The following is a 27,199-nucleotide window of genomic DNA, read 5'->3' on the forward strand; positions in this document are numbered from 1 at the left end:
AGAAAAAGTTGGTTTTACCGGCTCATGCGATGATTTTGCAGCTATTTCTTTTTTTTTTTTTTCTAAAAATGTTTCAGTTACGAGGAATATTTTGAAACTGCGGAGATATTCATCTCGGCTTTTTTTTTTTAAACAAAACCTGAATTATTTAGATGCACGTTACGGTGGCGCGCAAAAATGTATTACCTGATGAGATTAAGCTGCCGCTGCTCGCCATGATCAGGGGATTCTTTCCTTCTACCATTTTGGTGACTTTGGTCCCGCTTTCAGTCAGTTCCATGGCGATGTCGTCTAGACTTCGAGCTGCTGGAATTTTTGCCTACGTGAGATCAACCAGCAAAACTCTTAATGAGAGAGCAGACAAGGAGAGCGATAGACGGCATCTTTCACTCCGCGTTCATGAGAAATCAGCTACCGTCTCCCAATATATCCAGCCAACGACAATAACATCCGAGAAGTAGATTCTGGGAATACGTAGGCTGGGATTTTAAGGGGGCGCCATGCTTTGTGTCACGTGAAGGAAGACTAGAGAAGAACAAAATTCTCCTACTGGTCAAAACCAATCCCCCCCCCCAAAAAAAATATTTTTGTAAGAATTCTGACACTATGTAAAAGCAACCAAAGCTTTTGGGGAGATTTGGGGGGCTTGTGTCAACTCCTCTGCACCCTTGAGCCTAAAAATTTGTTCTGAAAGCTTCCCAATGAGTTGGACATTTCCGCTGCTAGAACCCCAAAAATAAATGTCAGGTAACGCAGTTGGAAAGCAATTTTTAGTAGACTAGAAGGACTTAATTAATTTGTTTCCAGCTCCATAAAATGCATTTTGAGCAGCAAAAAAATATTTTTTCTTCAAGTTTTGGAATCTTAGTAACTTCGACAAAACATACGATGCAGTTCAGGAAAAGGATAGAGGCAAGAACTAAACACTTTACCCATTTGGCTGGGAGATTTGCGAACGCGACCTACCTTGCTCTGCTTTCTGTCCAAGTAGAATTGATGTTGACTAATGGCCATAATCCATATGGACTTGATCAGAAAATTGTTTGCATACCACGTTTGAACGACCAGACCACTCTGTCCAAAGGTTCGTCTTGACGCAGCTATTCTAAAAACAAAATCAAGGGAAATATTTAGTCCGATAACGGTTAACCCCTTGAGCCGGACTACAAAAAAAAAGTTTTTAAATATTTTCTGTGATTGAAAATGTTGGGAATTAGAACAGCGACACTAATACAGACAAATAATTCAAAATAATATATATTTGTATTTATATATCTTGCTCGCTGGGGGGGGTTCTATAGGGGTCCTCAGTAAAATAATAAAATGCCCGATTCTGCTGCTGTAAAGACTCAAACCTTAACCCCTTAAGGACAATGGGCGGTCCCAAAACCCATTGAAAACAATGCATTTTTAGCCCGTACATGTACGGGCTTTGTCATTAAGGGGTTAAATCAGTTGTTGGTCTCGTCTTAGATTCAGGAGCCGTATGTCTATCCCGTGCATGTTTAAATCCCCTCGCTGTATTACCTTCTACCACTTCTGCTCGGAGGCTGTTCTACTTATCTACCACCCTCTCAGTAAAGTAAAACAGGCATTATTTATGAGCCTCAGACCCACTAGTTCTAGATTAATGACCTCAACCACCTATCCAAAAACAATATCTGCTACTGCAGCATGGATCTGGCAGAAGATGGGTCGTTGACCAAAAACGACATGTTGGCCAATGAGTAGCCCATCCAAGGCCACCAAACACGTCAAGGTCTACCAGTATCGCTAAGACAATATTCCATTTGGCTCGGTATTAATGAATTCCAAAAGGAGACAACAGGTCAGACGTGCGCCAACAACGGCCACTGGCGTCCTCAACCAAACCCGTTACAGCGGCTAAAAAAACCACCAAAAATAAATAAATAAATAATAAAAAAAACCTTACCTACGGGGATCGTGAACTTCAACAGCAAATTTTTTCTCTCGGAAGTACAAATTCTCCAGCTGCTTCCACTGAAATAGCTACAAAAAAAAAAAGACAGAAGGAGAGAACTATAAATAACGGCTTCATGAGGCATTTAATGCAAGAAACGCGCCGGAATCTATTGTACGGCAACCGCGGGAATACGAGCCACGAACAACGAAATCCCTAAATCACCCGGAATACCGACAGCCGGGGTATAAACACAGAACAGACAGAGCGCGCGGCACGGACGCCAAAACACAAGCGGACGCCGCGTTCTCCCCGTTCTCCGCGCAGTAAAAATGTCATTTGGTTACGAGCATCCAGAGCATCTGCTGCAGCGACGACAGGATTTTTTTTTCCCCACTACATCGTTACAAATCGTTCTACAGAAATACCCGCAATAGAGCGTAACCCCGCGTCGAATGTTCCGTCATATTGTGTGACAGACGCAGCGCTCGGCTCGTTCGTTAAAAGTTACGACACTGAGATCTTATGGCTTTGCACACCGATGATGTCATAATTACACATACATAAACAGTATTCCATGGAATTGGTTATTCCATAAACTCCAAGGAATATTCAATAAACGTGTATACGATGGTCCGACGCGTCCTCAATAAACGATGTCAATAACGATGTTTTATGTCAGCGCGTTAAAATCACACAAACACGAACCATTTAACACAATTTAACTGCTTAAATGCCAGTGATTAGTAACGGCTTGCACACACCTCTAAGAGTTAATAGAATCATTTTATAAGATTAAGAGAGTGCGAATTCTTACATACCAATTCATCGAACGCAGTAACACTCGAATGCGCGTGTATCTTTACACAACCTACACCTACAAACCCGGCTTATAGTCGCATTCAATACGGAGCACGAATGTTACCGGGTTTACCGGTTCTGGCGTAAGCCCCCCCCCAGGGCAGATAACCCCGGATGTGTATTTTCAGTCGGGTTTGTATTAGAATAAGAATAGTTTAAATACCCGAAGCTCATAAAGCGGATCCTACTAAAGAGGGAGAGACGAGCCCTTTTACTATCATGCGAAAAGGTTCCTCTGTATAAGTGATGTCATAATCAATCGGGTTTAGCTAAACGACAGAATGACAGCCTCCAAAAATAATAAATGCAAGCATTTCCTCCCAAAAAACGTTTCAAAACAAACAATGTACGCTTTCCAAAAACTCGCAACCCATCGATTACAGACGCCACCCCCTCGTCTTTTATACATTGTATCCATTCATTGGGAAATTAGAAACATAGAATCTGCCGGCAGATCGGCCCCATTCGGCCCCCGTCTAGTCGCCTGTTTCTCCTGCTGTAAAGACTCAAACCTTAATCAGTCGTTGGTCTCGTCTTAGATTCAGGAGCCGTATGCCTATCCCATGCGTGTTTAAATCCCCTCGCTGTATTAACCTCTACCACCTCTGCTGGGAGGCTGTCTCACAATTACCTTCTGATGATCTAGGGTCCCATTTTGTTAAAGTAATCCACACGGCTTGTACTCCTGGGAGTTGTCAGTCCCGTAGTGTGAGTGTGAGCCACTTCCTGGGTCTCTCCCCGAGTAGTGAGATTCCAGTAAGGTGCTACTCCAGTTTCACTGCCTAACCATCCCACTTAATGACACGCTGCTGACATCACACCTCCAGCCTCTGCATGCTGCTTCTCACACCCAATTTGCATAGATAAGACCAAGCCTTTAAAACCATTACTGGAAAAGCACTTTTCTCGTTAAAAAACATCGTCCTTGTCATTGTAAATGAATGACATCATACCTAAAGTGACTGCCTGTGTCTCACACAGCATTCAAAATAAGAGAATAACTCCAAAAACACATGGAAAAATATACATAAAAATCTGCGTACTGAGAAAGAATTTAAAAAATATATATAAGTATGGGGGGGTGCGTTTAGATTCCTTTCCACTCCTTAAACCCCCAAATATGTCTCAGATCACAATAAAATATACAATAAAAATATAATAAAATAATAATAATAGATTATTGTTGTTTCTGTGAGTCAAATTGTTATGTTATATACTGCTTGTTATTGTACAGCGCTACAGAATATGATGGCGCTATATAAAACAATAAATAATAATAAAATAATAAATAAAAATAATAAAAATGTTACAAACTTTAATTTTCTTTATTGGAATATCTGACTCATTGGATACAATGTAACAGAAGATACTGGTTCTTAAAGCTGCAGTCACACTTCTTTATTGCATGTCTGTCTCTCTCTCTTTCTTCCTCTCTTTCTTTCTTTCTTTCTTTCTTTCTTTCTTTCTTTCTTTTTCTCTCTCTCTCTCTCTCTTCCTTACCTTCTCATGTTGTGGATTTCCAGTTTTTGGTCTCGATACAATTTGACACACACAAAAAAATGTAAACACAACCGAAGGTGTACATTAACTTAATTGTTCCACGGAGAGCACAGCCTGAGGATGCTGACGTCGCCTGCGTTATTAGCGAGGAGGACATGTTTAAACCACACCTCGCCTGTTGTCTCATTGATTCCTCACTGCCTGAGTAATTAATGAATGAATTCCAGGCATGTATAGAACAAGATCTGCCTCGGATTGAAACCAGTTTTTGTCTCCCTGGCTTTGTATTAACCTTTTGACTGCCACAGGGATACAAATCTAATGGGATCCTCTCTGTCAATTCTCTGAAGGTTGCTTTGGGGTGGAATCTCCTACTTTAAAAGCTATGGTTCCGAAGCCTTCATGACCAATGTACATATTATACTGGAGGTAGATACGTGGAACAGCCTCCCAGCAGAAGTGGTAGAGGGTAATACAGGGAGGGGATTTAAACACGCATGGGATAGACATACGGCTCCTGAATCTAAGACAAGACCAACGACTGATTAAGTTTTTAGTCTTTACAGCAGGAGAAATCGGGGGCCGAATGGGGCCGATCTGTAGGCAAATTCTAAGCACGACTTTGTGTAAAAAAAAAAAAAGGCTGATGATTCAGCACAAAGTTTTTACCACATTTTAATGAAATACAAACACATGGTTGCACTTCCTTAACCCGCTGACATCAGGAGATCACGTCTGTGACATTCTGAAGGACTTCACCACAGCGGCCCGAGGATGGTCCAGCCGTCACATTAACGATAACGAGAAAACTTCCTTAAAATTCACTCCGGAACACATCAGTCACCCGGCTGACAGTTTCTCAACAAGCTGGCACGGAATGCAGTGACGCAATACACGTGATGCGTACCGATGTCATTATGGGGGCATAAGATGGTTTAAGGGGGCCAATGTGTGATAAGTGAAGGAGGGGCGGCTTTCTTTCTTGCCAAATATTAATCCATTAAATTCATATAATAAGTGCAGAGTTATTTTTTTTTTTCTGCCAAGGGCAACACAATGACGATCGGTTCCCACGACATGCCCGGGCTCTTAGTAATAAAGCATTATCCTGGGCACCTCACCTAGCTTTGGAGTTAGTCATGCTTTATGTTTCTGCTGGAGGTATGCGTTAAACTCCATTATATTGGGTGTGATATTACAGGAGATGATGCAAGTGGTGGACTAAATCAAACTAGGCAAAAAAACAACAACAATCCAGTATTATATTAGAGGGGTCTTCCTGAATCTAACATAATTCCCATGTGGATAACGGTCAGATCAATGGCGACATATAATAGTCTGGATATTCAATAAACAGAACTCAGATGCTTATGAAGTTGTTGGGACCCCTTGACAGCTCAAGAGACTTTCTGACCAAGAAGGGCTGATGGCCTCAGCTTAACTGGGACCAGGAACAATCTACGCAGTTCGATCTTCAAATTGTATGGAGTTCAGCTTTTTATGATGGCTTTCACTGGGCCAACCTAGAAGATGTAGACACTGATAAGATTCTTGATCGCAGTGGTCCTCTTTAAGGACGTGAAAAGGTATTTGATCCTATATCTTGTAGTATGAACATGTCAGCCAACTTAGGTTATCATAAACTTCCAAAACTCTGGAACCAACACAACATTGTCCGGTTTTGCCTTCGGTTCCTCCGAGTCATCTGAAGATCCGCGTCTAAGTCGTGTTAAGTTGATGGGAACTCAATGTCTCTGCGAATGTATCATTGAGATATCTCTGAGGTTCTGAACTGTGCAATGTTCTACCACATCTGCTCATCTCAATGATCTTAATTCATTACTCTCTATTGACTTACTGTATTTACACGGGGGGAGTCGAAGTACACAAGTTAAGATTGTTTCTTCTGATGATGAACGTCGTAAATACAGAAGTCATTGTATATGCTCATCTGAGTCATCTGAAGGGTGAAAACTCTGCCGTGGCTTTAGAATATCTCTAATTATCACTTAATCAAGCGGTAGACGGAGTATCTCCAAACAACGTGCTATCTACAAAACCTGAAGTGTCTGAAGGCCTCATGACCAGACTTCATAGTGCTTCGAATAACCCAAAATACCGGGTCCATTTACCTTTCCCTACATTATATGAAATGGAGACACCATACTACATGGGTTTAGGTGCATCCAGCTCTCTCCCTTGATGTTGAATCCCAATTCTCGCCATCTGAGATGTCCCACAACACAGGAAGGTGACTAATTAGACCACTTTGCTCGTTATACCATCTCGTGTGGTTTGGTAGTCAGACGGATGCACTTGAGTTACTGATCAATCTCCGTTGGTACGAGAGAACACAGGATTCTTGGCAGCTCCCGATAATTAGTCATTCTCCCCAAAGTCTACCGATAGGGAACGCATCGTACGGAGCATATCACACGCCGGCAGGTTACTCAGCCCAACACTCCAAAGGCATTATTGCACAATGCGGCTGTTTATCTGGCCGGAAGTTCACGCTCTGCGTGCGTTTGAGTTTCTAATAATGAAGACGGGGTGGAAGGCGGACATTCTGTGCGAAAACGAGATACTATAGAGAGGATCTCCGACCCTTGTAGTGGTTGTAACAATGTTTCCTTATTGTGGTAGATAATAGTCATCGTTCCTACGAGACGTTAACAAGTCACAAAACAATCAAACAGACATTAGAAACATAAGTGCCATTCGGCCACCTTAATCAGTCGTTGGTCTCGTCTTAGATTCAGGAGCTGTATGCCTATCCCATGCATGTTTAATCCCCTCACTGTATTACCCTCTACCACTTCTGCTGGGAGGCTGTTCCACTTATCTACCATCTTCTCAGCAAAGATTCTTTGTTTCTATGTAACAAACTTTCATTGCTAAATGTTCCAATATACTTAGTTCCTTTTACAAAAAGATGAATCATATCTGCCCTCCCCCCCCGGGGTTAACAATCATTTCGCAACTTCCAAAAAGTAAAATTTCCGAGTGCTATTTATAGCTGTATGTTTGGGTTTCTGTCTGTCTAGATTTTAGCTGTTTTTTAACCGGTTTAGTTTTTGTTTAATTCTCCTTTTTTTTCTATAGATTGAGAATAAGGAAAAGTTATTCAGTAAAAAAAATACATTAAAAAAAGTAAAATAAAATCAAAAAATTAAAAGCCAAATCCTACTTCTATGTGACCGGAGAGATCTTTTTTAAACCCAAAGTAAAAAATGAGCATAAAATAATAAAAAAAATCTTGGCCCCGACGGGGAAGACGTCTGGAAGGGCCAAACTTTTTACAATGTGACAAATTTAGAAGGATTTCACTCCCAGCTAAACCCGTTAAATGGATGATCCGAGCTGCTTAGACAGAAAACCTTTAACGATAAGATATATAATAATATATATATACCCTGCAGAATATTAATTATTGTGTTATATAGCGCCATCATATACCGTAGCGCTAATTAGATCAATAAATAACTACTATTTATTAGACACAAAGGATAGTTGCTGGGATCCTACACTCTTTAAATAATTGAACATGTCTTTGTCTCCACTACTTGTTCAATCAGACTTATCAGCGCTGCGGGGAATATGTTTTTGGGTGTTTTTTAGGCGTTTTATCTGGTAAATATCTGACGATTGGCCATTTGCTCCTTAAGGAGGCATCACCTTTTTGATCATTGTTTTAACTGACTGTGAGAAAAACACACAGAGATCAAGAGAGCGGGGAGATAATGAGAGCGTCCTGCGGAGAAGTCCGAAGGAAGGCTATTGTGTGGCGTCATCGGACGGAACAAAAGGCCGGAGCCGTCCTCAGGTAACAGACACGGGACCGCGAGGAGGAAGAAAGGGGTTATTTCCAACGCTTAAGAGTCTTAATTTACCCATACTGTGTGTTAAGCCGTCTCCATCGGTTACCGCTTATTTTAACATGTATTTTAAATAATTTTTTTTTACAAATAAAGAGAGAAGGAGTGCGAGTGTGAATGTGCGTGCGAAGATGTTGAGCGAAAGATAGAAATTTTTTAGATAGAATAGATTCAGGAGCCGTATGCCTATCCCATGCATGTTTTAATCCCTTCACTGTATTACCCTCTACCACTTCTACTGGGAGGCTGTTCCACTTATCTCCCACCGTCTCGATAAAACTTCTTTACGTTACATGTAAGTTTCTGCTTGTTTTGTTAGATTTTGCATTGCTGAAGGTGTTAAAGAAGGAAATCGTCACATTCCTTTTCAACAGGAGGAAATACCAATAAAAAAACTGGTATTTAAGTGTAAACAATTTTTTTAAGGTGAAAGTGCATTAACAGGCAGGGTTTAATGGGTTAAAGGTATAATTAAAACATGCAATGGTCACCCTTAACTCTGTGATACCTTTTAGTGGCTAACGCGATCGTGGGACCTAACAGAGTCACTCAGACTTGGAGACCTCAGAAGTGCTTTCTCCAAATAATAGTCCTAAAAGTCCTAGAGTGACCACTTTTCAAACTTTGCATTGGAATTCCTCTGTTTAAATGCCCATCAGATGTATAACTGACCCGATATATGCATAAAGTGTTCCTCTTCTTCGTCACTCACTGGTGCAGGACTCTGTCTTTTGAGAGCTGGATTAACTAGATCTGGGTTTTTGTGCCTCTCACATTCCGAGGTCATAACGCAGCATAAAAGACCTCTGAACATGTCAAACCGAATAATACAACATCGGCGTGTTTTTACGCTCCACCGATAAGCCTTTCATTTTTATTTTTTAGTATAGCGCTCCGCACTGTGCACACAAGTCTCGTATTATGATTATTGATTAATGACGTGTCTTTCAGGTCGGGATGGAGTGGAGTTCATATGTATCAGCACCTCCTAAAGTATCTACCCTGCCCTCGTACACCTTTCGGTGGAATGAAGAGACCAGGTGCGTTCTGAAGGAATGTCACGAGTTTCACAAACCCCTGAGAGCTTCCTGGACAAAACTCACCTGTTGGGATTTTTTTTCTCAGGTTGCGAGAGCAAGAATTTTAAAAGGGTAAAACATGTCAAAAAGGGGGACGTGAAAAGCTTTTAAGAACCACTTTATTTAGGGCCGTCTTCTCCATCTCCACCAGGGTGTCTTAACTCGTCCTAATATTACCGTCCATCCGGTTAATTGTCACGACAACATTGTTAGTGATGACCTCGTTATTGTAATGGCGCTACAGACTCTGCGGGCACCACGTTCTACTTGTGGGCAATTTATTTATTTTTGTCAGAATTAAAAAGGTGCCGTTCCTATGTAATTCTAAGAGAAAACGATCTGCCCCTGCTGGGGCAAATAGCTTAATGAGTCTCATGCCCACAAGCAATAGCCAAGGCTGTTATCACCTACAAAGGTTACCTGGCCCCAGGGAAGTTATAATGTTTCTGAAAATGTAGCAGTCCCCTCCCCCTTATTGCCAGGGAAAGCTTCCCATTTGCTGAAGGAACATCGAAGTCACTTTGCAGCCAATGAGAACTGTTAAGCCCGGCGACCACCAAAACTGGTGAAAAACTGGAGTTTCCAATGAATGCTTTTCATTAAAATAAAATATCTGCACTAGATATGGGTATTTGTATCTGTCAGTTCTGTTCCTGATGAGCTGCACGCGTGGCAGTCCAAGAATGTAGCATTCAGTAAAGTAAATGGGTATTGGCTGTACTGACATGGATGTTTGTTTCCCTAAATGAGTTCAGTACCGTCGTGAAGGCTAAATAAAGCAGGGTCTTTCCGCTGAGACATGTGTGGACCAGCAGTTAAGATGCCAATAATCCTCCAAATATTTTCCTCCACCGCCACACAATAGCCCTGTTATCTCTCTCTAAATGTATCCAACTGTTGGAGAGTAAATAGTTCCAGGCCACCTAACCAGCTGTTTGGAACAGTAAGGGTGCTAATTCCCCTCTTTAAACAGCTCCAGCCCCTGTGGTGAGGCTCAGAAACCTCAATTTACATACAAAAGAGAAATTCAGAGTTAAAAAAAGAAAAAAGGAAAAAAGAAAAAAAAGAAATACAAGAAAAAATAAAGTATTTCAAAATCCTCAATCTAAGATCTGAAATCCATTTAAATGTTTAAAATCCAAAGTAAGAAATGTCATTTATTATTTCCTGAACACCCAATAAATCCGATATCCTTATTATTTGTCATTGTAAAATATCCCATTTCAGTATTATTTGTATTATTTCACATTCGCGGCTTTCGTCCTAAAGCCCCGGGGGGGGGGGGGTAATCGTTTCTTATGGACAACAAATGACCCGACGATATTAGCGATATTAGCGAATTTCACATTCTCGTCATGTGACTCAAGCCTATTATCTGTGATTCATTTAGTAGGATTTGCATACGAGGACAAAGAATAATTAGCATTACAGATTACAAAACAAGGCGTTCCCACGTCTGCGCTGTAAATGGGATTAAAGCCTGGATGCGCATGTGCTATCCATTTGGAAGAATAAAGAAGAATGTATTAAATTGTGTTCATTTACTAAAACATCAAGGAGGATCAGCTAACTAGCTCCTCGGATGTCAGCTACTATAATGCCCATGATCCTGGGGATTATAGTTTCCAGTATCTAGCTCTGGTAAAAAAACCCATTTGTTATTGACTTATATTTGAAAGGACCCCATATGTCTTCCCACCTCAAGAAAAGCCCCCGTTAGAGAAGGACATGGTTTAGGGTCACAAAGGGGTGCTGTCACTTTAAAAGGGACAACTTGGGCTCCACGTCGTTATCCTTAGACTGCGTACTGTGAGAAAGTAACATCTAATAAAGGAGGTGGTTTGTCCTATAAAGGTTTCTGCCCCAGCCCTTTTAAATCCAGTAGCCAACTAGGGGAGTGGAGCGGAGAGTATTTATAGCCGAGGCGGAGGAGGCTAATGAGTTTCAGGGCCGAGGGAAAACCAGAAGCCCGTCCCATTCTCTGTATTCACCAGGCTGGACGCATAAGGATTTAAAAAGGTCCTTATAAAAACATAAACTACTTAGCAGCAGGTACTGAAAGCAAAATAGCCGCCGTTCCCTCTGACAGCACTACATGAAATAACATGTGATTAAAGGGGAACTCCCGCTCTTTTATTACTAGTATCAGATGAAAAAAAATATTGCACTGTTTTTAGACAATTGCGTTTTTTTGCCCCATAATATGTCTTCAGGCAGCTGCATATTAGCCATTTGTATGAGTTCTAGCTCTGTTATCTACTAGACAAACACCCTGACTCATTATCATACTGACTGTGGGGAACAATGGAATGGCTCAGTCTTAATCACCCAGCTGGACTCTCTGACTAATGAAAGTCTATGGAGGAACAGACTTCATTAGCTTTGCTGCAAAGCATCAGCTCAGTGTAGTGTTTAAAGAGGGCAAAGTCACCCACAACATCACATGATTGGCAGTAACGGCGGCTCCAGGTCTGCTGATAAAGGGAGTTTATTGGGACAAAATGAGTCAAAACCCACTTGTTTAATGATAAAGCAGAGAAGCTGTTTTTTTAGAGACTGGGAAAGATGAGCCTGTAGCTTTATAACTCTGGAGATATTTAATATAAACATCGCATGCCCATAGCCCCTTGTATATCACTCTGCCGAATCTCCTTTTATATTACCTTCCAGTGTGACGTCACTCAAACATTAAAACTATAACCAAACTTACCTTTCGCGGCTTTATTTTATCTTGTATATCGTACTGGCCGATTCCCTTGAAGCTAATTCCCAACCACCATGGAATTCCCTGTTTGTCCTGGAAGATACAATGAATAAAAACATACGTGGGTTTGAGTTCTAAGCTAAAAGATTTGCCATAATGACATCAGGAGCTTCCATTGCCCATCATTTCCAAGTTACCAATCCCAATAAATAAAACATAAATCAGCAAATCCTTTATTAAGATTCACAGGAACATGTCAATGCATATCGCACCCAGCCTTAGGTCAATAAGGTCTCCTTGGTTCCTTTGTATCACTATTTTTACAAGTTTAGATACTGGGAACGAGTTATTCATACAGATTATGCCATTAGAACTTTTTTACTGGTCCACCCTCATCGGAATCTACTGGAAAGCGGTCATCAAGAGAGTGTCAATGTAAGTGACACGCTTCTTAATGCAATCAGTAATCCATCTAAAATAAGAGTATAGCTGTTCATTCTTCTCCTGGAATGCTACACAATGACCCCCTATTGTTTTATAAAAGGATTTTTTTCTCCTTGAAACACTTAAGGGATCTCGCAGAGATGAAGCCTGTCATGCTTCACTCTCCTCGTCGAGTCTTTGTTCGCTAATGGAATCAGAAAGAAAAGGGTCTCCCTCCAGAAAAACAACTTTCAAAAGAAAAGCTGAGGTGCAGTTATAATAAGTCGGAGAATGACTCTGCTCTGAGCTGTGGAATGGAACTGCTTGAAAATGAGCAAGAGTCTCGCCAAGCTCTCGAAGAGTCAAGAGACATTGGGTCAACACCAAGAGAAAAGAAGGTATGATCAACACAAGAAGCCACCAGGGTCCACGGCTGACCCTAGATGATCCTGGTGATCTAAATAAAACTACACCTCGAGCAGGCAGATGAAGACTTCTAGATGGGAATGGTGGGTTTGGACCTCTTGGCCTCCACTGCTCCCAATCAGTTTTGGGCTTGTCCTTCAGGAAGAAGGCCAGTTAAGCCCAGATGTTCTATAAAGCCTTTAGGGAAGATCTGACCCTTCCACTGGCCTTTCTCCCTTCAGGAGGGAGGCCAAAAAAAGCCATGGGGCTTTATGAGGCCCCTAGGGAAGATCTAAAGCTCCTACTGGTCCTCCTCCCTCCAAGAAGAAGACAACTAAAGCCCTGGGGGTTCCGTGAGGTGTGTAGGGAAGATCCATCACCCCCACTTGCCTTCTAGCCACATACAGCTCTGTTCTCATAGTAAATATTTTAAGATGTCTCTTACAAGACATCTCTTTTTGCATGCAAGTATTTTTGGGGGGTACAATTCACGTTCATTCTAAGATTAAAAACGGTATGTAGGAAGACCCTTGGATACACAGTTTGGCCCTCACTCACTAGACAGCCAACTGAACATAAAGTAACAAAGAAAGTTTTCCTTTCTGTGCTTTTTTTATAAACTAAAGAATCCAAATTACAGGAAAAGGAAATTAAATTTGTATAAAAAAATTCAGCGTTTCGGAAAAATCTCCCGTCAGTAAATCCTAATAAAAGATCAAACCCACTGGATCCCAACGCGCACGTCTACGTATTATATGGAGCTTTACTGGCTTAGCAGTCCGTTCTCTGGACACCTGCATGTCATGGTATGGACGGGTTTATGGAGTACCCGGCACTGACCTTCACTTTGTAGTAATGAACACCATATGTTGGCAGAGCTTCAACAATTTTCATGTACCTGCAGGCAGGAAGAAAATCAAGTCAGCCCCGTCGAGGTATTCAAAGTTACTTTTTTTTTTTTTTTAAGGGGGTTAAGTAACATTTTTTTTAATATCACTTGAATTATATGAGGCTGCCAAGAGAAAATTGCTTGTTTTATTAAAAAAATAATAATAAAATAATAATAATATTAAAATAAAAAATAAAAATCACATTTCATCGACATACCCCAATTTTAAAAACATACGAAGACTTACCGGACAATTGCTTGACCTCTGGTTACCCCTTTCAGCTTCTTACAATGTTCGATCACTCGCTCTTCACTGCAAGAAATGAAGAAAACAAGAAAGTGATAACATCGTACATTTCCTGACATATAATTGACAGCTCTGTTTTGCAAGAGTTTCTGCGGGAGGTTTTTCCACCCCAGTTCCAGCTTAGCTGCTGATAGAGCCTGGACTACGTCCAACAAGAAGCTGTCCCACCTACCCCGCCGGATTTACCATCGGCATTAGAAACATTATTCCATTTCCTTATCACGCAAAATGTTGCCACATTCATATTTCTACTGGGAACTCTTAATGGGCATGTGGCAGATCAGCAGTCACGGATAGGTTGTTGCCATAGAAACTGAAAAAAAAGCCTATTAAACATTTCTTTGATTAAACCTTTAAGGTAAACTTGAAAGACAAGGATAGATTGCTAAGGTTTATTTCTTAACAAGTGTTTTATCAATGATTCATTTAAGGGGAACAACCCTCCCCTAATGTGATACCTATGGGGGTAACACACTGGACCCCCAAACACTGCTGTTTGCAAATATTAGATGATGGATACATCAAATTAAAATATTTGACTCCAAGATCTCATCTGATTTCATATAAGCGGAAATCCTTGGCATTTTTTTCTTTTCTTTTTTTCCTCTAAAACCCGGAATTCTCTGCCGTTGCAATAAATTGGATCTCCTGCCGGTAGCAAAAAGTTGTTGTACACAAAGGCTTTGTAGACAAAATTCCTGAGATTCCGACAGCCCTGGTTCAGCCAGGATACCTCTGCACCCCTGTCTGTACTGCTCTGTACCTGGTTACCGAGCGGTAACCAAACACGCCTTTATGGGGAGATTTTATTTTACTTTTTTTTTAATCAACCCAGATAATAGAAATCGTCCGTGAGAATAAAAAGAAGTACAATACATCTTCATATAAAAAAAAATGTGAGCCCTAAATTTTAACCCCTACATCACCACTGCTGATCTTCTTTCAAAGAAAGTGTTAAACAGCCAAGGAGGCGGCTGTGTCGTGGCTCTCTGCCCCGCATTATTACAGAGTTTACACAACAGGCTGCTGTTTGGGATCACAACACAGGTTTTTCACCTTTAAAGTGTTCTACGGGACCCTGCGACCAGAAGGTGACTGGAGAGAGGAGACCAGCACTTGTTGAAGGGCCGGTTTTGTGGAGCGTAGGGCCCTGGAGGGTGCATAAAATAGATTTAATAACCAGAAAAAAAGGTAACCCACTAAAGGCCCCATAACTAACAATGACTTCTAGAAGCTTGGTATTGGACACTTTGCCTACCCCTTGCTGACCAGTGACGTATTTATACTATGAGTGCCCTTCGCCAAACCCCTCCAAGGCCACCATCCTCTCAGCCGAGAAAGACTTACCAATATGTGAGGGACGGGTGCTCCTGTAAGGTTCTCGTGGGCAGAGCTGGCAAAATTTTCAGATCTCTTCTTGCATTTTCATCGCTGAAAAACAAAAAGAGAGCGAGAAGGTGAGTGGTTCCAGTTCTGAGCGCGTCTGTCACTTTAAACCCCAAAGCATTGTGTTCATTTATACCGCGCTCTCCGATTTCCAGACTAGGGTGTCTCGTATGACAAAATGGATACAAAAAATGTGTTATATACACCTCTAGCTTCTAGACAGCGTCTGACCGCCCAGAGCACCAAAAGTAAAGATACTTAGTAACCTGCAGATAAGGGAGTTAAAGGGATATCCCCCCCACACACAAAAATTCCCGAAAGCTTCACACGTCCTGCTTCAAAATCTGACGTTTATAGCTTTTGTAGCTCAAAACATTAAAAGAGCGATTTAGAATTCGACTAAAAAAGTGTTTATTTTAAGACAATTTTTTTATTTCAAACATTTTAACCTTATTTTTTTTAATTTATACAATATATATATATATAGCCCTGTAGATTGTAAGCTCCTATGAACAGGGCCCTCCTCCCCTATTGTTTCTGTAAGTCTGATTGTTATGTTATTTGCTACTTTTCATGTCCCGTTTACCCATCGTACAGCGCTACGGAATATGATGGCGCTATATAAAAGAATAATATGGTTTGTCTGTTCGCATAAGTCACTATTTCTCCTGTAATCATATGAAATTATGCGATTTAAGGGCATATGTTTATATTTTTTTATATTATATATGGATTTATAAGACTTCTTGGTTTCTAGTGTTTCAGGTATATAATTAAAAGGACGCGCCAGCCGCTGCTTGCACGTTAATGTATATGATAGTTGAGCGTTCCTTTAAATCTTTGTGGGGGTCCCCATTGTAAATGCTTCCAACGGAGCTTGTAGAATCCCCCATATTCATTTACCTCGCTCCCTGCCCCCCCAGATCCTGAGCCATACTCATCTCCTGCGCCGCCAACCGAGTTGGGGGTCTTAGGAGACCCCCCTCGTGCATGCACAGAAAACGCTCCCACTGAGTTCAATGTAAGCACTTTCCTGCCACCGGAGTTTTAAAAAAAAAGTTTTCTGTGTAACTTGATACAAAGTAATTCATTCCTTAAAAGTAAATAAACCCTATTAGCTCCATTGCCGTTGCTTTGCCAGGAAAAGGATCAAAATACAATATCAATAAGTCTCCCCCCGGTACGCCGGGAGCTTCTGTTTACTCCGCTGGGCACGGTTTTCGAGGGGTAAACTTGCAACACATGTTTAGTAGGAGACAAGACAGCCCTTTGTAGCTGAAGGCCCCGTGCGATTTCTAACACGTTCCTTGGGTTTTACGGCGTTTTTGTTTGGCGCGTAGGAGCCAAACTGGAGCTCCGGAGGCTGCCGGTAGCACGAACAGCACTCCCTGCTCGGCAGACATGTGCCGACACCGCAGAACAGGCCTTATTAAGTATTTGTCACCAGATGGAAAACAAAAAAAACCCTTCTCTGGTGTTATTCATGTGAAGCAAACCCCTAATACAGGTGCGCATAGAAACATGGAATCTGACGGCGGGTGAGACGCATTCAGTAGCGATATAGTAGCGATGCAGTGGTGCGGTAACTTGCGCGGAGCTGCAGGTGAGACAGGACTTTGTGAGGGAAGAGGGAGTGAGAGTAGTGTGTGTATTTGTAGAGCTAGTGTGTGTGTGACGTGTTAGAGTCACTGACTGTAACACTATACATGCTAACACTTATATACATATTTCTATATACACACACACAATGTTAGAATAATTGTGTAGCTATGTTAAGGTATATTGTTGGATAGTGTGTGCATGTGTACAAAACTGTGGTGTTGTGTGTCTTACAGTATGACGTTAGCATGAGTGTATGTCAGCTTATAATGTTAGTGTGTGTAAGCATATGGTGTTAGCATGTGTGTGCATGAGCATCTGGTGTTAGAGTGTGCGTGTGTCTGTTACTGTATGGTGTTACAGTGTGTCAGTGTATATTAGTGTATGGTGTTAGCATGTGCGTGTGGCTGTCAGTGTGTGGTGTTGGATTGCCGGGGGCGAGACTAGGGTTAGTGACATATGGGAGAGGAGGAGAAAGAATGTAAGTGTACAGCGTTTGAGTGAATGGGTGTTAGAGTGAGTTTCGGTGTTAGCTGTATGCATGTTAGTTATGGGGCTCCAAAAGAAATACCGCATCCAGTGACCATTACCCCGGGGCTAGTCTTTCCTCCAATAAAGTGTGCTTAGGGAAGGATTGTAAAGTGGGGTAATGGATGGGGCAATAGGCAGGGCAGTGGAACAGGCGAGCGTCAGGCATCACCTGAGGTCCACCTTATGAAAAAATGTTCCTATTAACTGTTTAAATGCACTCAGACCGTTGGAACCCTGTGGCCAGAATCCAAGACGTCTCAACATCTGATCCCAGATATTATTATTATTCCCGGCAAAGCATGTGTCTAATGAAATATACATTGGGTTATTTCATTATTTACAAAGCAAATTCTGGCAATCAATAGTCCTTAGAAATGCATTTGTTTCAGGAACAAAAACGCGTGTTTAGATAATTAAGGGCCAGAGTTCCTGACAAACCTAACAATTTGTTTGCTTAGCCCTCTGCGGACACCACGTAAGAAAAACAAGAAGACACAGAACAACGTCCTTGTCTAGCTGGAAAATCTGCTTTACTCCAAATACCACACATGGGGACAGCAGAAGGCTTGGACCACACAGCGGGACGTCTGACCGGTCAGGCCAGGAGAAACACCTCGTAATGGATACCCCGGGAAAAACACGGAGAACCCAAAGGGCTGCTCAGGAAACAGAAGGCAGAGATATATCTGGAACACAGCGATCCTCCCAACATTCTTCACAATCCAAGAAGAATAACGACCATTCTAGTTTGATACAAACTTGGGTCTGGAGAAGAGGGCCTTGTAGATAGCAAGTACGTCATATGTCTTCTTCTCTATTTTTTTGTTGTAAAATTGCTGTAATAAGGGCAAAGTTAGAATTTTCAGGAAATATCCAATTAACCTATTGGTGTCTGAGCAAAGCCAGTAGGGGTTGTAGTTAAAATTGGATCCTCGGGGGTGGGTAAGTTCTGTGGATGTCCATGATGTTTGAGGAGCATTGTTTGAGTGTCCATCACAAAGTTGTCTATGAAGACCCCACAGTCTTAAGGGAATCTCAGAAGACCTAGGTTTGGCAAGTCTATAAGAAAGAGCCTGCGCGACTCTCCTGTCTTCCAGAGAGAAGAGTAGAGAGAGTATTAATTACCTCGACAATCAGACGTTACATTGGGAACCCAACCTCTACCAAGACCTCAATTAGCAACTATATCACAGGCACGAAGGCCAGATCTCGCACCATTTATATGACATGTTCTCAAACCCGCGGAAGTAGTGCGGAAATGGCCACCCAGCCAGAAACAAAGTCTGGGTTATTTCTTCTCACTTGACTGCTCCTCAAAGCCAATCGAGATTATTCACGGGCGACATGATATCTATCGGTAACAACCATAACAGACTGTTATTGGTGCACCCTTCACATCCTTCCTGTTCATACAAAGACCAGATTAGCCACATCAGTCTCCACTTCAGTAGCCATATCCAGGTCCGCAATGGCTTTAGTCTGGTCCGGTTAACCCTTTGAGACCCAAAGAATAGTATTGTTCTAATAAGATGCCTTACATGATCGGGGAGATGAATTATGGGTTCGGTGACATCACAAGAGGATCAACACGAATAAATAAGATTTTTTTTCTATATACAAACAATGGATACTTTTGACTTCAAAAAGAAGCGTGTAAAACAATGGGTGGTATTCGGCCTATTTATCGACATTTTTCCCCCCGTTTTAGGGTTGTGACCCATCGAAGAACCGAAACGGGGAATTTGGTCTAACTGGGAATTTTTTTTTCCAGCTTGCATTAAAAACCTTTAGAGAAGATTTCATTGGCTAATCCAAGGAGTGAGGAAGAATTCAATGCTTCTTCTGTTTTCTGCTGAACAACCGTGAAGAAAATAAACAATTCTCGGTGAGATGGAAAGGACAACGTTTTCATAAAGCGGATAAATTAATAATGGAGAGGAGGAAAAAGTTCCAACAAGTCAAAGTACAGAGGAATATCTGGAACTACCACTGGTGGGGTACGCGTCCTACACCCCTGAAGGGCAACCGTTCCCTCCTCCTTCCTGCCCCTGCAAAGGCTGCCTGAGCCAATCAACAGCAATCAGCAACGTGATAGGGGAGAGATAACAATGGGGAGGAATAATGCAGGAGATCCTAAGAGTAAGAAGTTGAGATGGCTGCTCTTATGGTTTAAACATAAAGTGGGTTTCTAAAAGGAAGCATGGACATTTAGTGTTGGGCCGGTTCCGGGCTGGATCAGTTTTAGTCGAGGTTATTAGCCGTTTCTCTGCAGTCTTATCACAAGCCGTAAACATGGGCTGCAGGGTTACAGAAAGGCACACAATGACTCACCGAGCACGCGGGAAAGGGCTCATAATATTGGTTTTAAAGGGACCGTCGCGGGGGGGGGGGGATGTTTATAAAATGAATGCAACAAAATAACAGCAAACGCAAAAAAAAACTGTTCCATTTTATTCCGCCTTCCGCCAGTGGAATATTATTCGTATCCCTCCCAAGTGTCTCGGTTTCTTTTGTCCAGTCCTTTCCCAAACCTTTGTGCTCCCTTTTCCTCCCCTGAAGCCCCTCTTTTCTAGGAGCTCGGAACATTTGCTGGGTATGAGGGTATCGCAGGGTTCTACGGCCCTAAAAGCCCTGATAATGCGTATTCTAGATGCTTTACTCAGTTAAATAAACAGTAATAAGTCACAAAGTCATAGAAACAAACATAGAACCTGCTGGCAGATCGGCCCCATTCGGCCCCCTTCTAGTTGCCCATTTTTCCTGGTGTAAAGACTCAAACCATAATCAGTCGTTGGTCTCGTCTTAGATTCAGGAGCCATATACCTATCCCATGCATGTTTAATACCCTCACTGTATTACCCTCTACCACTTCTGCTGGGATGCCACCACATATCTAAGTACACCCCTAAATGTGTTCATCTTTTCCCATCTGAAAAATGTTGCATATTCAAAGCATCAGGACAGCAACCTGGCATTTAAAAGGTTAATGTCTAGTTTGTTTGCCTCTTTATCTCTCCCCAGTCTGCTACACTGTAACAATCCTCATTACACATGATATCTCTGAACAATTAAAGCAAATCCGCGGAGCAGAAGTTAAACAAACAGCCTCCTTCGCTTAAATGAACTTTCTCATCGGGATAATGATTAGGCTCGTACGCTCGGGGATCGCCGTCTGCCATGAAGGATATCCTGGTGCGATGGCGGAGTTATGCTGTGCCAGCCGAAAGCTGCTCCCCAGCACTGGAAATCCTGCATGTCAGCTGTTTAAAGAAAAACAACCCCCCCCCCCGCCCATTACAGAACCCTCGGCGCAAATACACGGGCAGAGACGGTTAAACCTGGTTATTATTGTCTTGTCGAGGCTTCATTATCAGCCGCATGGACAAAAAAACACATCTCATGTCACGTAAGGAAGTTTTACTTTACTGAGAGGGTGGGAAATAAGGGGAACAGCCTCCCAGCAGAAATGGTAGAGGTTAATACAGTGAGGGGAACACAAGCCGGTCGTCTGTTGGGTCCTACACTCCTTCAAACTAGCAGAATAAAGGAAAGAAGTGAATATTTTCAGGGTCTCTGTTATTGGTTGGCGTTGCTCCCCCAAACCCCTGTTGGTATACCTCTTCAGGAGAGAAAGAGGTCCCCAGATCCACGTTCCTTTGTGTCTCGGTACGACTGAGAGCCGGCAGGGTCTCCGCGCTCTCTCTCTGCTCCCTCCTGCTAGACCAGTACGAGATCGGAAGCAGGTGGTCCGTCGCTGCTGAGCATTTGGGGCTCGGATGCAGCTGTAGACCCCGGGCCACCTGTTGTTCTACGGTAGGGTCAATATAAGTGGCAGGTTTGTTTATTCTGAATATTTTAACTTTAGGGGAGATCTTTTTTTTTAATGGCTCTATGAGATAAAGTCCTCGTCATACTTAGAACCCGCCCAACGATCAGCAGAATACCACCAGCTAGTTATATTATGACATCACAGCTGCTTGTTCTTCACCAGTCAATGTCAACCGCAAGGGCTATGGAAATAAGAACTGCCGTCCTGGCCCTATACAGCCTCTCATCCCTCTTTATATCTTCCATTCTATCTGAGAACGTTGGGGCATGTCTAATATCAGCCCCAAACTTGCTGCTAACCACCCTTCAAAAGCATATTCTCACAGCAGATAAGGATCATGGGATTTGTAGTCCCCCACCCCAACAGCTGGAAGACTTCTCAAGGCTACTCCCTATCTAGAATATTAGCAATCCACACAAGGAGGAGAGCTATGAGGAGCGAAAGCCCTCCGAACACCACATTTATTGTTCTTCTTATCTTCAATGACCCCGTCCTGAGACATTAAGCCCTATTAAGAGTTGAAATGTACATGGAATGCTAATTGTCGAGATAGCCATAGCTGCTATCACTCCTGCTTTTTGGTGATAGCGCATGTTTAAAAGCGACTCTATACATATATGAATAGCTACTAGGCTATCGATAAGATAATGAAGAGTTGCCATGGATTCGGAGAATACAATGGCGCAGGTTACTTGCATCTTCAAACCATTATGTCCCTAAAGTGTTAATTTTTTTTCCCTTCTAGATTGTAAGCTCCTTTGAGCAGGGACCTCCACATCGTTCTGTCCTAATGGGATTTGCTACTTGTTATGTCCTTGCCTACCAGTCGTACGGCTCTGCGGAATATGATGGCGATATATAAATCAATAAATAATAAACGATGATAATAGATTTGAAACGAGAAAGAACGGAGAGTCAAAGCGTGGGACTGGATATTTAAATCTAGGAGAACTGATGAGTATGACCACACCTATGACCTACAAAGACTTAAATAAAAGTCAAGATTTGCCACTCCCTGTTAAACAAAACACCATTCCGACGGGATAAATTTAGCATTACATGCTTGTCGAGAATAAAAAGCTTCTTGTAAGAAATCGTGTGCCAAGTATCACGTTAATTCCAGAAGCTGCTGACTCCCGACTTTGGGGAACTAAACATCCCTTATTTGGTTGTGCGGGTTGGTAAAATGCCATCATCCGGCACAAAAGAACAAAATAATACTTTTTTTTTTGTACACCTGTCGGTTGGCAGTCAGCCCAGCGGTCACAACAGAATGAACGAGGGTATATCTATAAACTAGGGGTCACACATAATACACTATATACACACACTATGCTTCAAACGTGTGAGGTCACTTAGAAATGTTATTGTTTTTGAAAGTAAAGCAGATTTTGTCCATTAAAAGAACATGAAATGGATCAGAAATCCAGCACAGAAGGGGTTAATGCTGTAAATGACTATTGTAGCTGGAAACGGATTATTTTTTATGGAATCTCTTCATAGGCGTACAGAGGCCCTTTATCACTCCCATCACTCCTGTGTTCCAATGGCCCTTTATCACTCCCATCACTCCCGTGTTCCAATGGCCCTTTATCACTCCCATCACTCCTGTGTTCCAATGGCCCTTTATCACTCCCATCACTCCTGTGTTCCAAGGGCCTTTATCACTCCCATCACTCCTGTGTTCCAATGGCCCTTTATGACTCCCATCACTCCTGTGTTCCAATGGCCCTTTATCACTCCCATCACTCCTATGTTCCAATGGCCCTTTATCACTCCCATCACTCCTGTGTTCCAATGGCCCTTTATCACTCCCATCACTCCTGTGTTCCAATGGCTCTTTATCACTCCCATCACTTCTGTGTTCCAATGGCTCTTTATCACTCCCATTACTCCTTTGTTCCAACGGCCCTTTATCACTCCCATCACTCCTGTGTTCCAAGGGCCTTTATCACTCCCATCACTCCTGTGTTCCAATGGCCCTTTATGACTCCCATCACTCCTGTGTTCCAATGGCCCTTTATCACTCCCATCACTCCTGTGTTCCAATGGCCCTTTATGACTCCCATCACTCCTGTGTTCCAATGGCCCTTTATCAGTCCCATCACTCCTGTGTTCCAATGGCCCTTTATCACTCCCATCACTCCTGCGTTCCAATGGCCCTTTATCACTCCCATCACTCCCGTGTTCCAGCGGCCCTTTATCACTCCCATCACTCCTGTGTTCCAATGGCCCTTTATCACTCCCATCACTCCTGTGTTCACTCCCATCACTCCTGTGTTCCTTGTTTTCCATGCAATCAGTGACCCCAAACTTTTGAACGGTCGTGTATATAAAAACTTTGCTAACTTAAAAACGTATTATATTTATTACATTTTTAAAAATTCACTGCTATCGTTATCCAACTACAAACGTTTGAGAAGATTATAAGACGTGGATATTTAGCTAAAATTTCACCAGGGAAAGTATATTTTTTATCCCTTTTTTAATTATTAATGTCTTTTATAAAGTGTACCTGACAGCAGACCTTGACACAGACTTTTTTTATAATGTTGGAGGCGAACGAGCAGGAAGACAAGAGTCTTATTTACTAAAGAAGTGATTTATGAATGAAGCCATTGTCAGCGGCATCAATGAATTCTGCTAACCCTTCAGATATAATTACAAATGAATCAAACTAGTGTTATTTATCAAAATAATTTACCGTTACGGATTATGGGTCAGGGAGAAAACAGTCGCGGTTAGTTTTTAAATCTTGAACACGCATGGAAAGTCTGTTACTGCCGAGATAAATTGTTGGAACTGCTTGAAAATTCATTAACCAATTCACGACGCAAAACACACAAACAAAAACAACCAAACAAACAGTTCTCTTGGGGTACAATACCCTCTTTGCTAGGCCACGGTCTTCAGTCTCAGGACTATGAGCCCTGTACCAAAAACAGCCATTTCGTCTATGGTAACGATGAGGGATCTTTGAGCAAATCTTATTTAGAGGCAGATCGGCCCCATTCGGCCCCCGTCTAGTCTGCCCGTTTCTCCTGCTGTAAAGACTCAAACCTTAATCAGTCGTTGGTCTCGTCTTAGATTCAGGAGCCGTATGTCCATCCCATGCATGTTTAATACCCTCACTATATTACCCTCTACCACCTCTGCTGGGAGGTTCTTCTGTTTATCTACCACGTCTCTGTAATGTAACCCCTACATTACATCTAAATTTCTGACTCTCCCAAGGAAAATAATATAGAAAATGATAGCTCTTGGCAAAGAGCCTTCTCTTGCTTTATGACTTGCCCTACATTTCATGGGAGTATCCATCGTTCGGAAGGAATCTCCAAACGTAAGATGTCTGGAACAGCAAATCACTATTAATCCAGGACAACGAGTCTATAATTTTGACAAAGTTTGGTAATGAGAAGGCGACGATGAGCCGCGCATGGAAAACAGATTCACGGGCAGGAGAACGGAACAAAACTAGATAACATTAACTGGGAAACCATTAAATGCCAGTAATGACTATTTTATTCTTTTTTTGAGTACTTTTTATTATATTTTATACTATATTTTCCGGGCTTTTTTTTGGTGGTGTAGTTTAGCGTCTTTTTGTGTTTCTAGCATCACGGCATCTCTTTCAAGACTGTGGCGAGTCTGCTAGCCCCTACCATCACCTGCCAGAGACAACTGGATATAACTCAAAAAGAAAATTGAGTCTTCGGTTGAAGTTCCATTCTGAACAGTCGACAATATAATCATTGGAGGAGAAGACCTATAGCTGATCCACCAACGTTCCTGCATAAAATGCTGATGAGGATCCTGAGATAAGACGGGAATTTGACCAACTCTAAAGGAAAACGACTTCCCCTTCGGTAGTTGTAAACCTACTTGTATCATCTAACATTCCATCAAGGTGTCAACGTGTGAACGTTACAATGTATCGTTGGATGTAGAAGTAGATTTGCTACAAACTCGGTTATGTTGAAGGTTCCGGTTTGTCGAAGAGAAAGTCTCAAGTTCAAGTGGACAGAAGTTACTGTTCTACTAAGTCGCTGGGGATCATAATATTTTTTTTTATCTTTGTTCGCTCTGAGAGAGGCAACGCGGTAAATGATTAACAGCCCCGCGGGTGACCTTTCTGCTCCGTATTTGCTCAGTGAGTCACGTCTAATGGGTATTACTCTATCCCAAGTCCAAAGACTTTCCCTAAATCCGGGGGTTACTATGGAGAAGGCTCGCCAGAAAAAAAGAAAGTGATTCGAGGGTAAACAGAGCGTAGAGTTGTACGGATTTCCGTAGAGTACTTGCGTAGAGTTGTGGAATTATACCCAAAATACATGAATTCGGGACATCTGTCCAATATTATACAACTACAACCACGCGTCATGCCAGGAGCTCACCAAGGCTTCACAAGGGAGTCCCTTAAAGGGAAGTAAAGAACTGTAGGGGTGACGGTTAAGGTTTTCTTCTTTAGGTTTTCTAGATAGAATTTCTAGACTGTAAATATGGAACAAATGTGCCTTGCCTAAATGTTAATCTGCCGCATTTGTTTAAGGACCCCACTGGTGTGGCTGGACCCCCATTGTGATGTGGAACCTCTTGAGATACTGAGAGGTCATGAAGTATCATCACCAGCTTTTTTCTTGCATGAAGCTAGACATGACTTATAATGGACCTGTCTTCCACAATAGGGTTTTATTCACTAAGGCAGGAGTTTGTTGGGGACCTCCCAGCTCAATGATTCCCATCTGCACCATGCAGCTCCAACCCCAGTGAGCTTCTGCTGTAGCAAGATTTTGGCGAGCAGGAATCAGCTAGATTCCTTGACTGATTGAACTATGCATTATGCAGGGCCAGCTTATCCCTGAAGAAGCTTGTTAAGCTTGGTCCTTCATATTGCATATGGAAGTCAGGGACCTAAAAATCGAACCTCCCCCTACATACAAAGTGTCCTCCATTTTGGCTTCTAATTACTACTCCCCCCCCACTATCCCATCGCACTGAGATTTATCAACATGCGGCGATTTTTGTTCATTCGATTGTCACTGAGCTACCAACCTATCATCCCCAAGCAACGTCTGGGTGACCTGGAGCGATGGAGTCTAAAGCTAGTTAGAGGACAGCCCTAAATAGATCCTTCCGGGAGACCACGCTAGAAAAAAAAACCCCATAAATTCCCAAATCTAATAGTTTTCGTCGCCATTAAAGCTGTTTGAATCTCTCACAACGCGTAACATTCCATTTCTTAAACCTCATTAATCTCAGTCTGATGCTTTCCGCCTCTTATTAGCCCCCAGACCGCGTTAGTCACCCGCCGCGGCAGATTAACGGCAGACGTGAAGACGCACTGAGACACCGTCTGCTTTAGTGAATAAAGCGGGGATCATCCGCATCCCATCAGGAATTTAGCTTCTCCGGCTGAGTTTTGTTGATGATGCAAGCGCTCGGAAGACAAGGCATTATATGAGATCATTCTAATTATTATTATTATTGATTATTTATATAGCACCAACATAGTCTGCAGCGCTGTACAATGCGAATCATACATCTTCTTCCCAATGGATTGTAATCTCTCTAGAGCCCGGCCCCCTCTCCTCTCGTACCGGGTTATCTGCCATTCCAACTTGCCTTTGCTAAATATTTCCAGTGTCCCCGATTCTAACCGCGCTACTGAATCTGCGGGCGCTACGTGAAGAAACGCAAAAAGAATAGCAGAAGACAGACTATCCCCCAAATAAGTGTTAATTAAGAGATAAAACGGGGGTCCGCTCCCCTGATCCGCCGCCTCCTTCCCAAGAAGCACACCAGGGCCGGTAAGCTGTGCCAATGACATGCGCAGGCGGCTGCCCCCCCTACGCGTTCCTCCTGATATATTTTGGGCTGAAAAGCGGATGAT

The 27,199-nt window shown here is 42.3% G+C and overlaps 1 protein-coding gene across 4 annotated transcripts in view; it reads right to left on the reverse strand.

The window, feature by feature from the left end:
- Positions 1-27,199, reverse strand: part of FRMD4B (FERM domain containing 4B) — a 70,273-nt gene that overhangs the window by 5,861 nt on the left and 37,213 nt on the right. For all 4 annotated transcript variants that reach the window (XM_053470131.1, XM_053470130.1, XM_053470133.1 and 1 more), the window contains exons 8-14: positions 15,312-15,395; positions 13,905-13,970; positions 13,609-13,666; positions 11,947-12,033; positions 1,934-2,010; positions 967-1,105; positions 187-319 (exon numbers count right to left, since the gene is read on the reverse strand). In XM_053470131.1, coding sequence (XP_053326106.1) covers positions 187-319; positions 967-1,105; positions 1,934-2,010; positions 11,947-12,033; positions 13,609-13,666; positions 13,905-13,970; positions 15,312-15,395 — 644 coding nt within the window. The remainder of the gene's footprint in view (positions 1-186; positions 320-966; positions 1,106-1,933; positions 2,011-11,946; positions 12,034-13,608; positions 13,667-13,904; positions 13,971-15,311; positions 15,396-27,199) is intronic.

Source organism: Spea bombifrons, chromosome 6 (genome assembly GCF_027358695.1).
Source record: "Spea bombifrons isolate aSpeBom1 chromosome 6, aSpeBom1.2.pri, whole genome shotgun sequence".
Classification (NCBI taxonomy): domain Eukaryota; kingdom Metazoa; phylum Chordata; class Amphibia; order Anura; family Pelobatidae; genus Spea; species Spea bombifrons.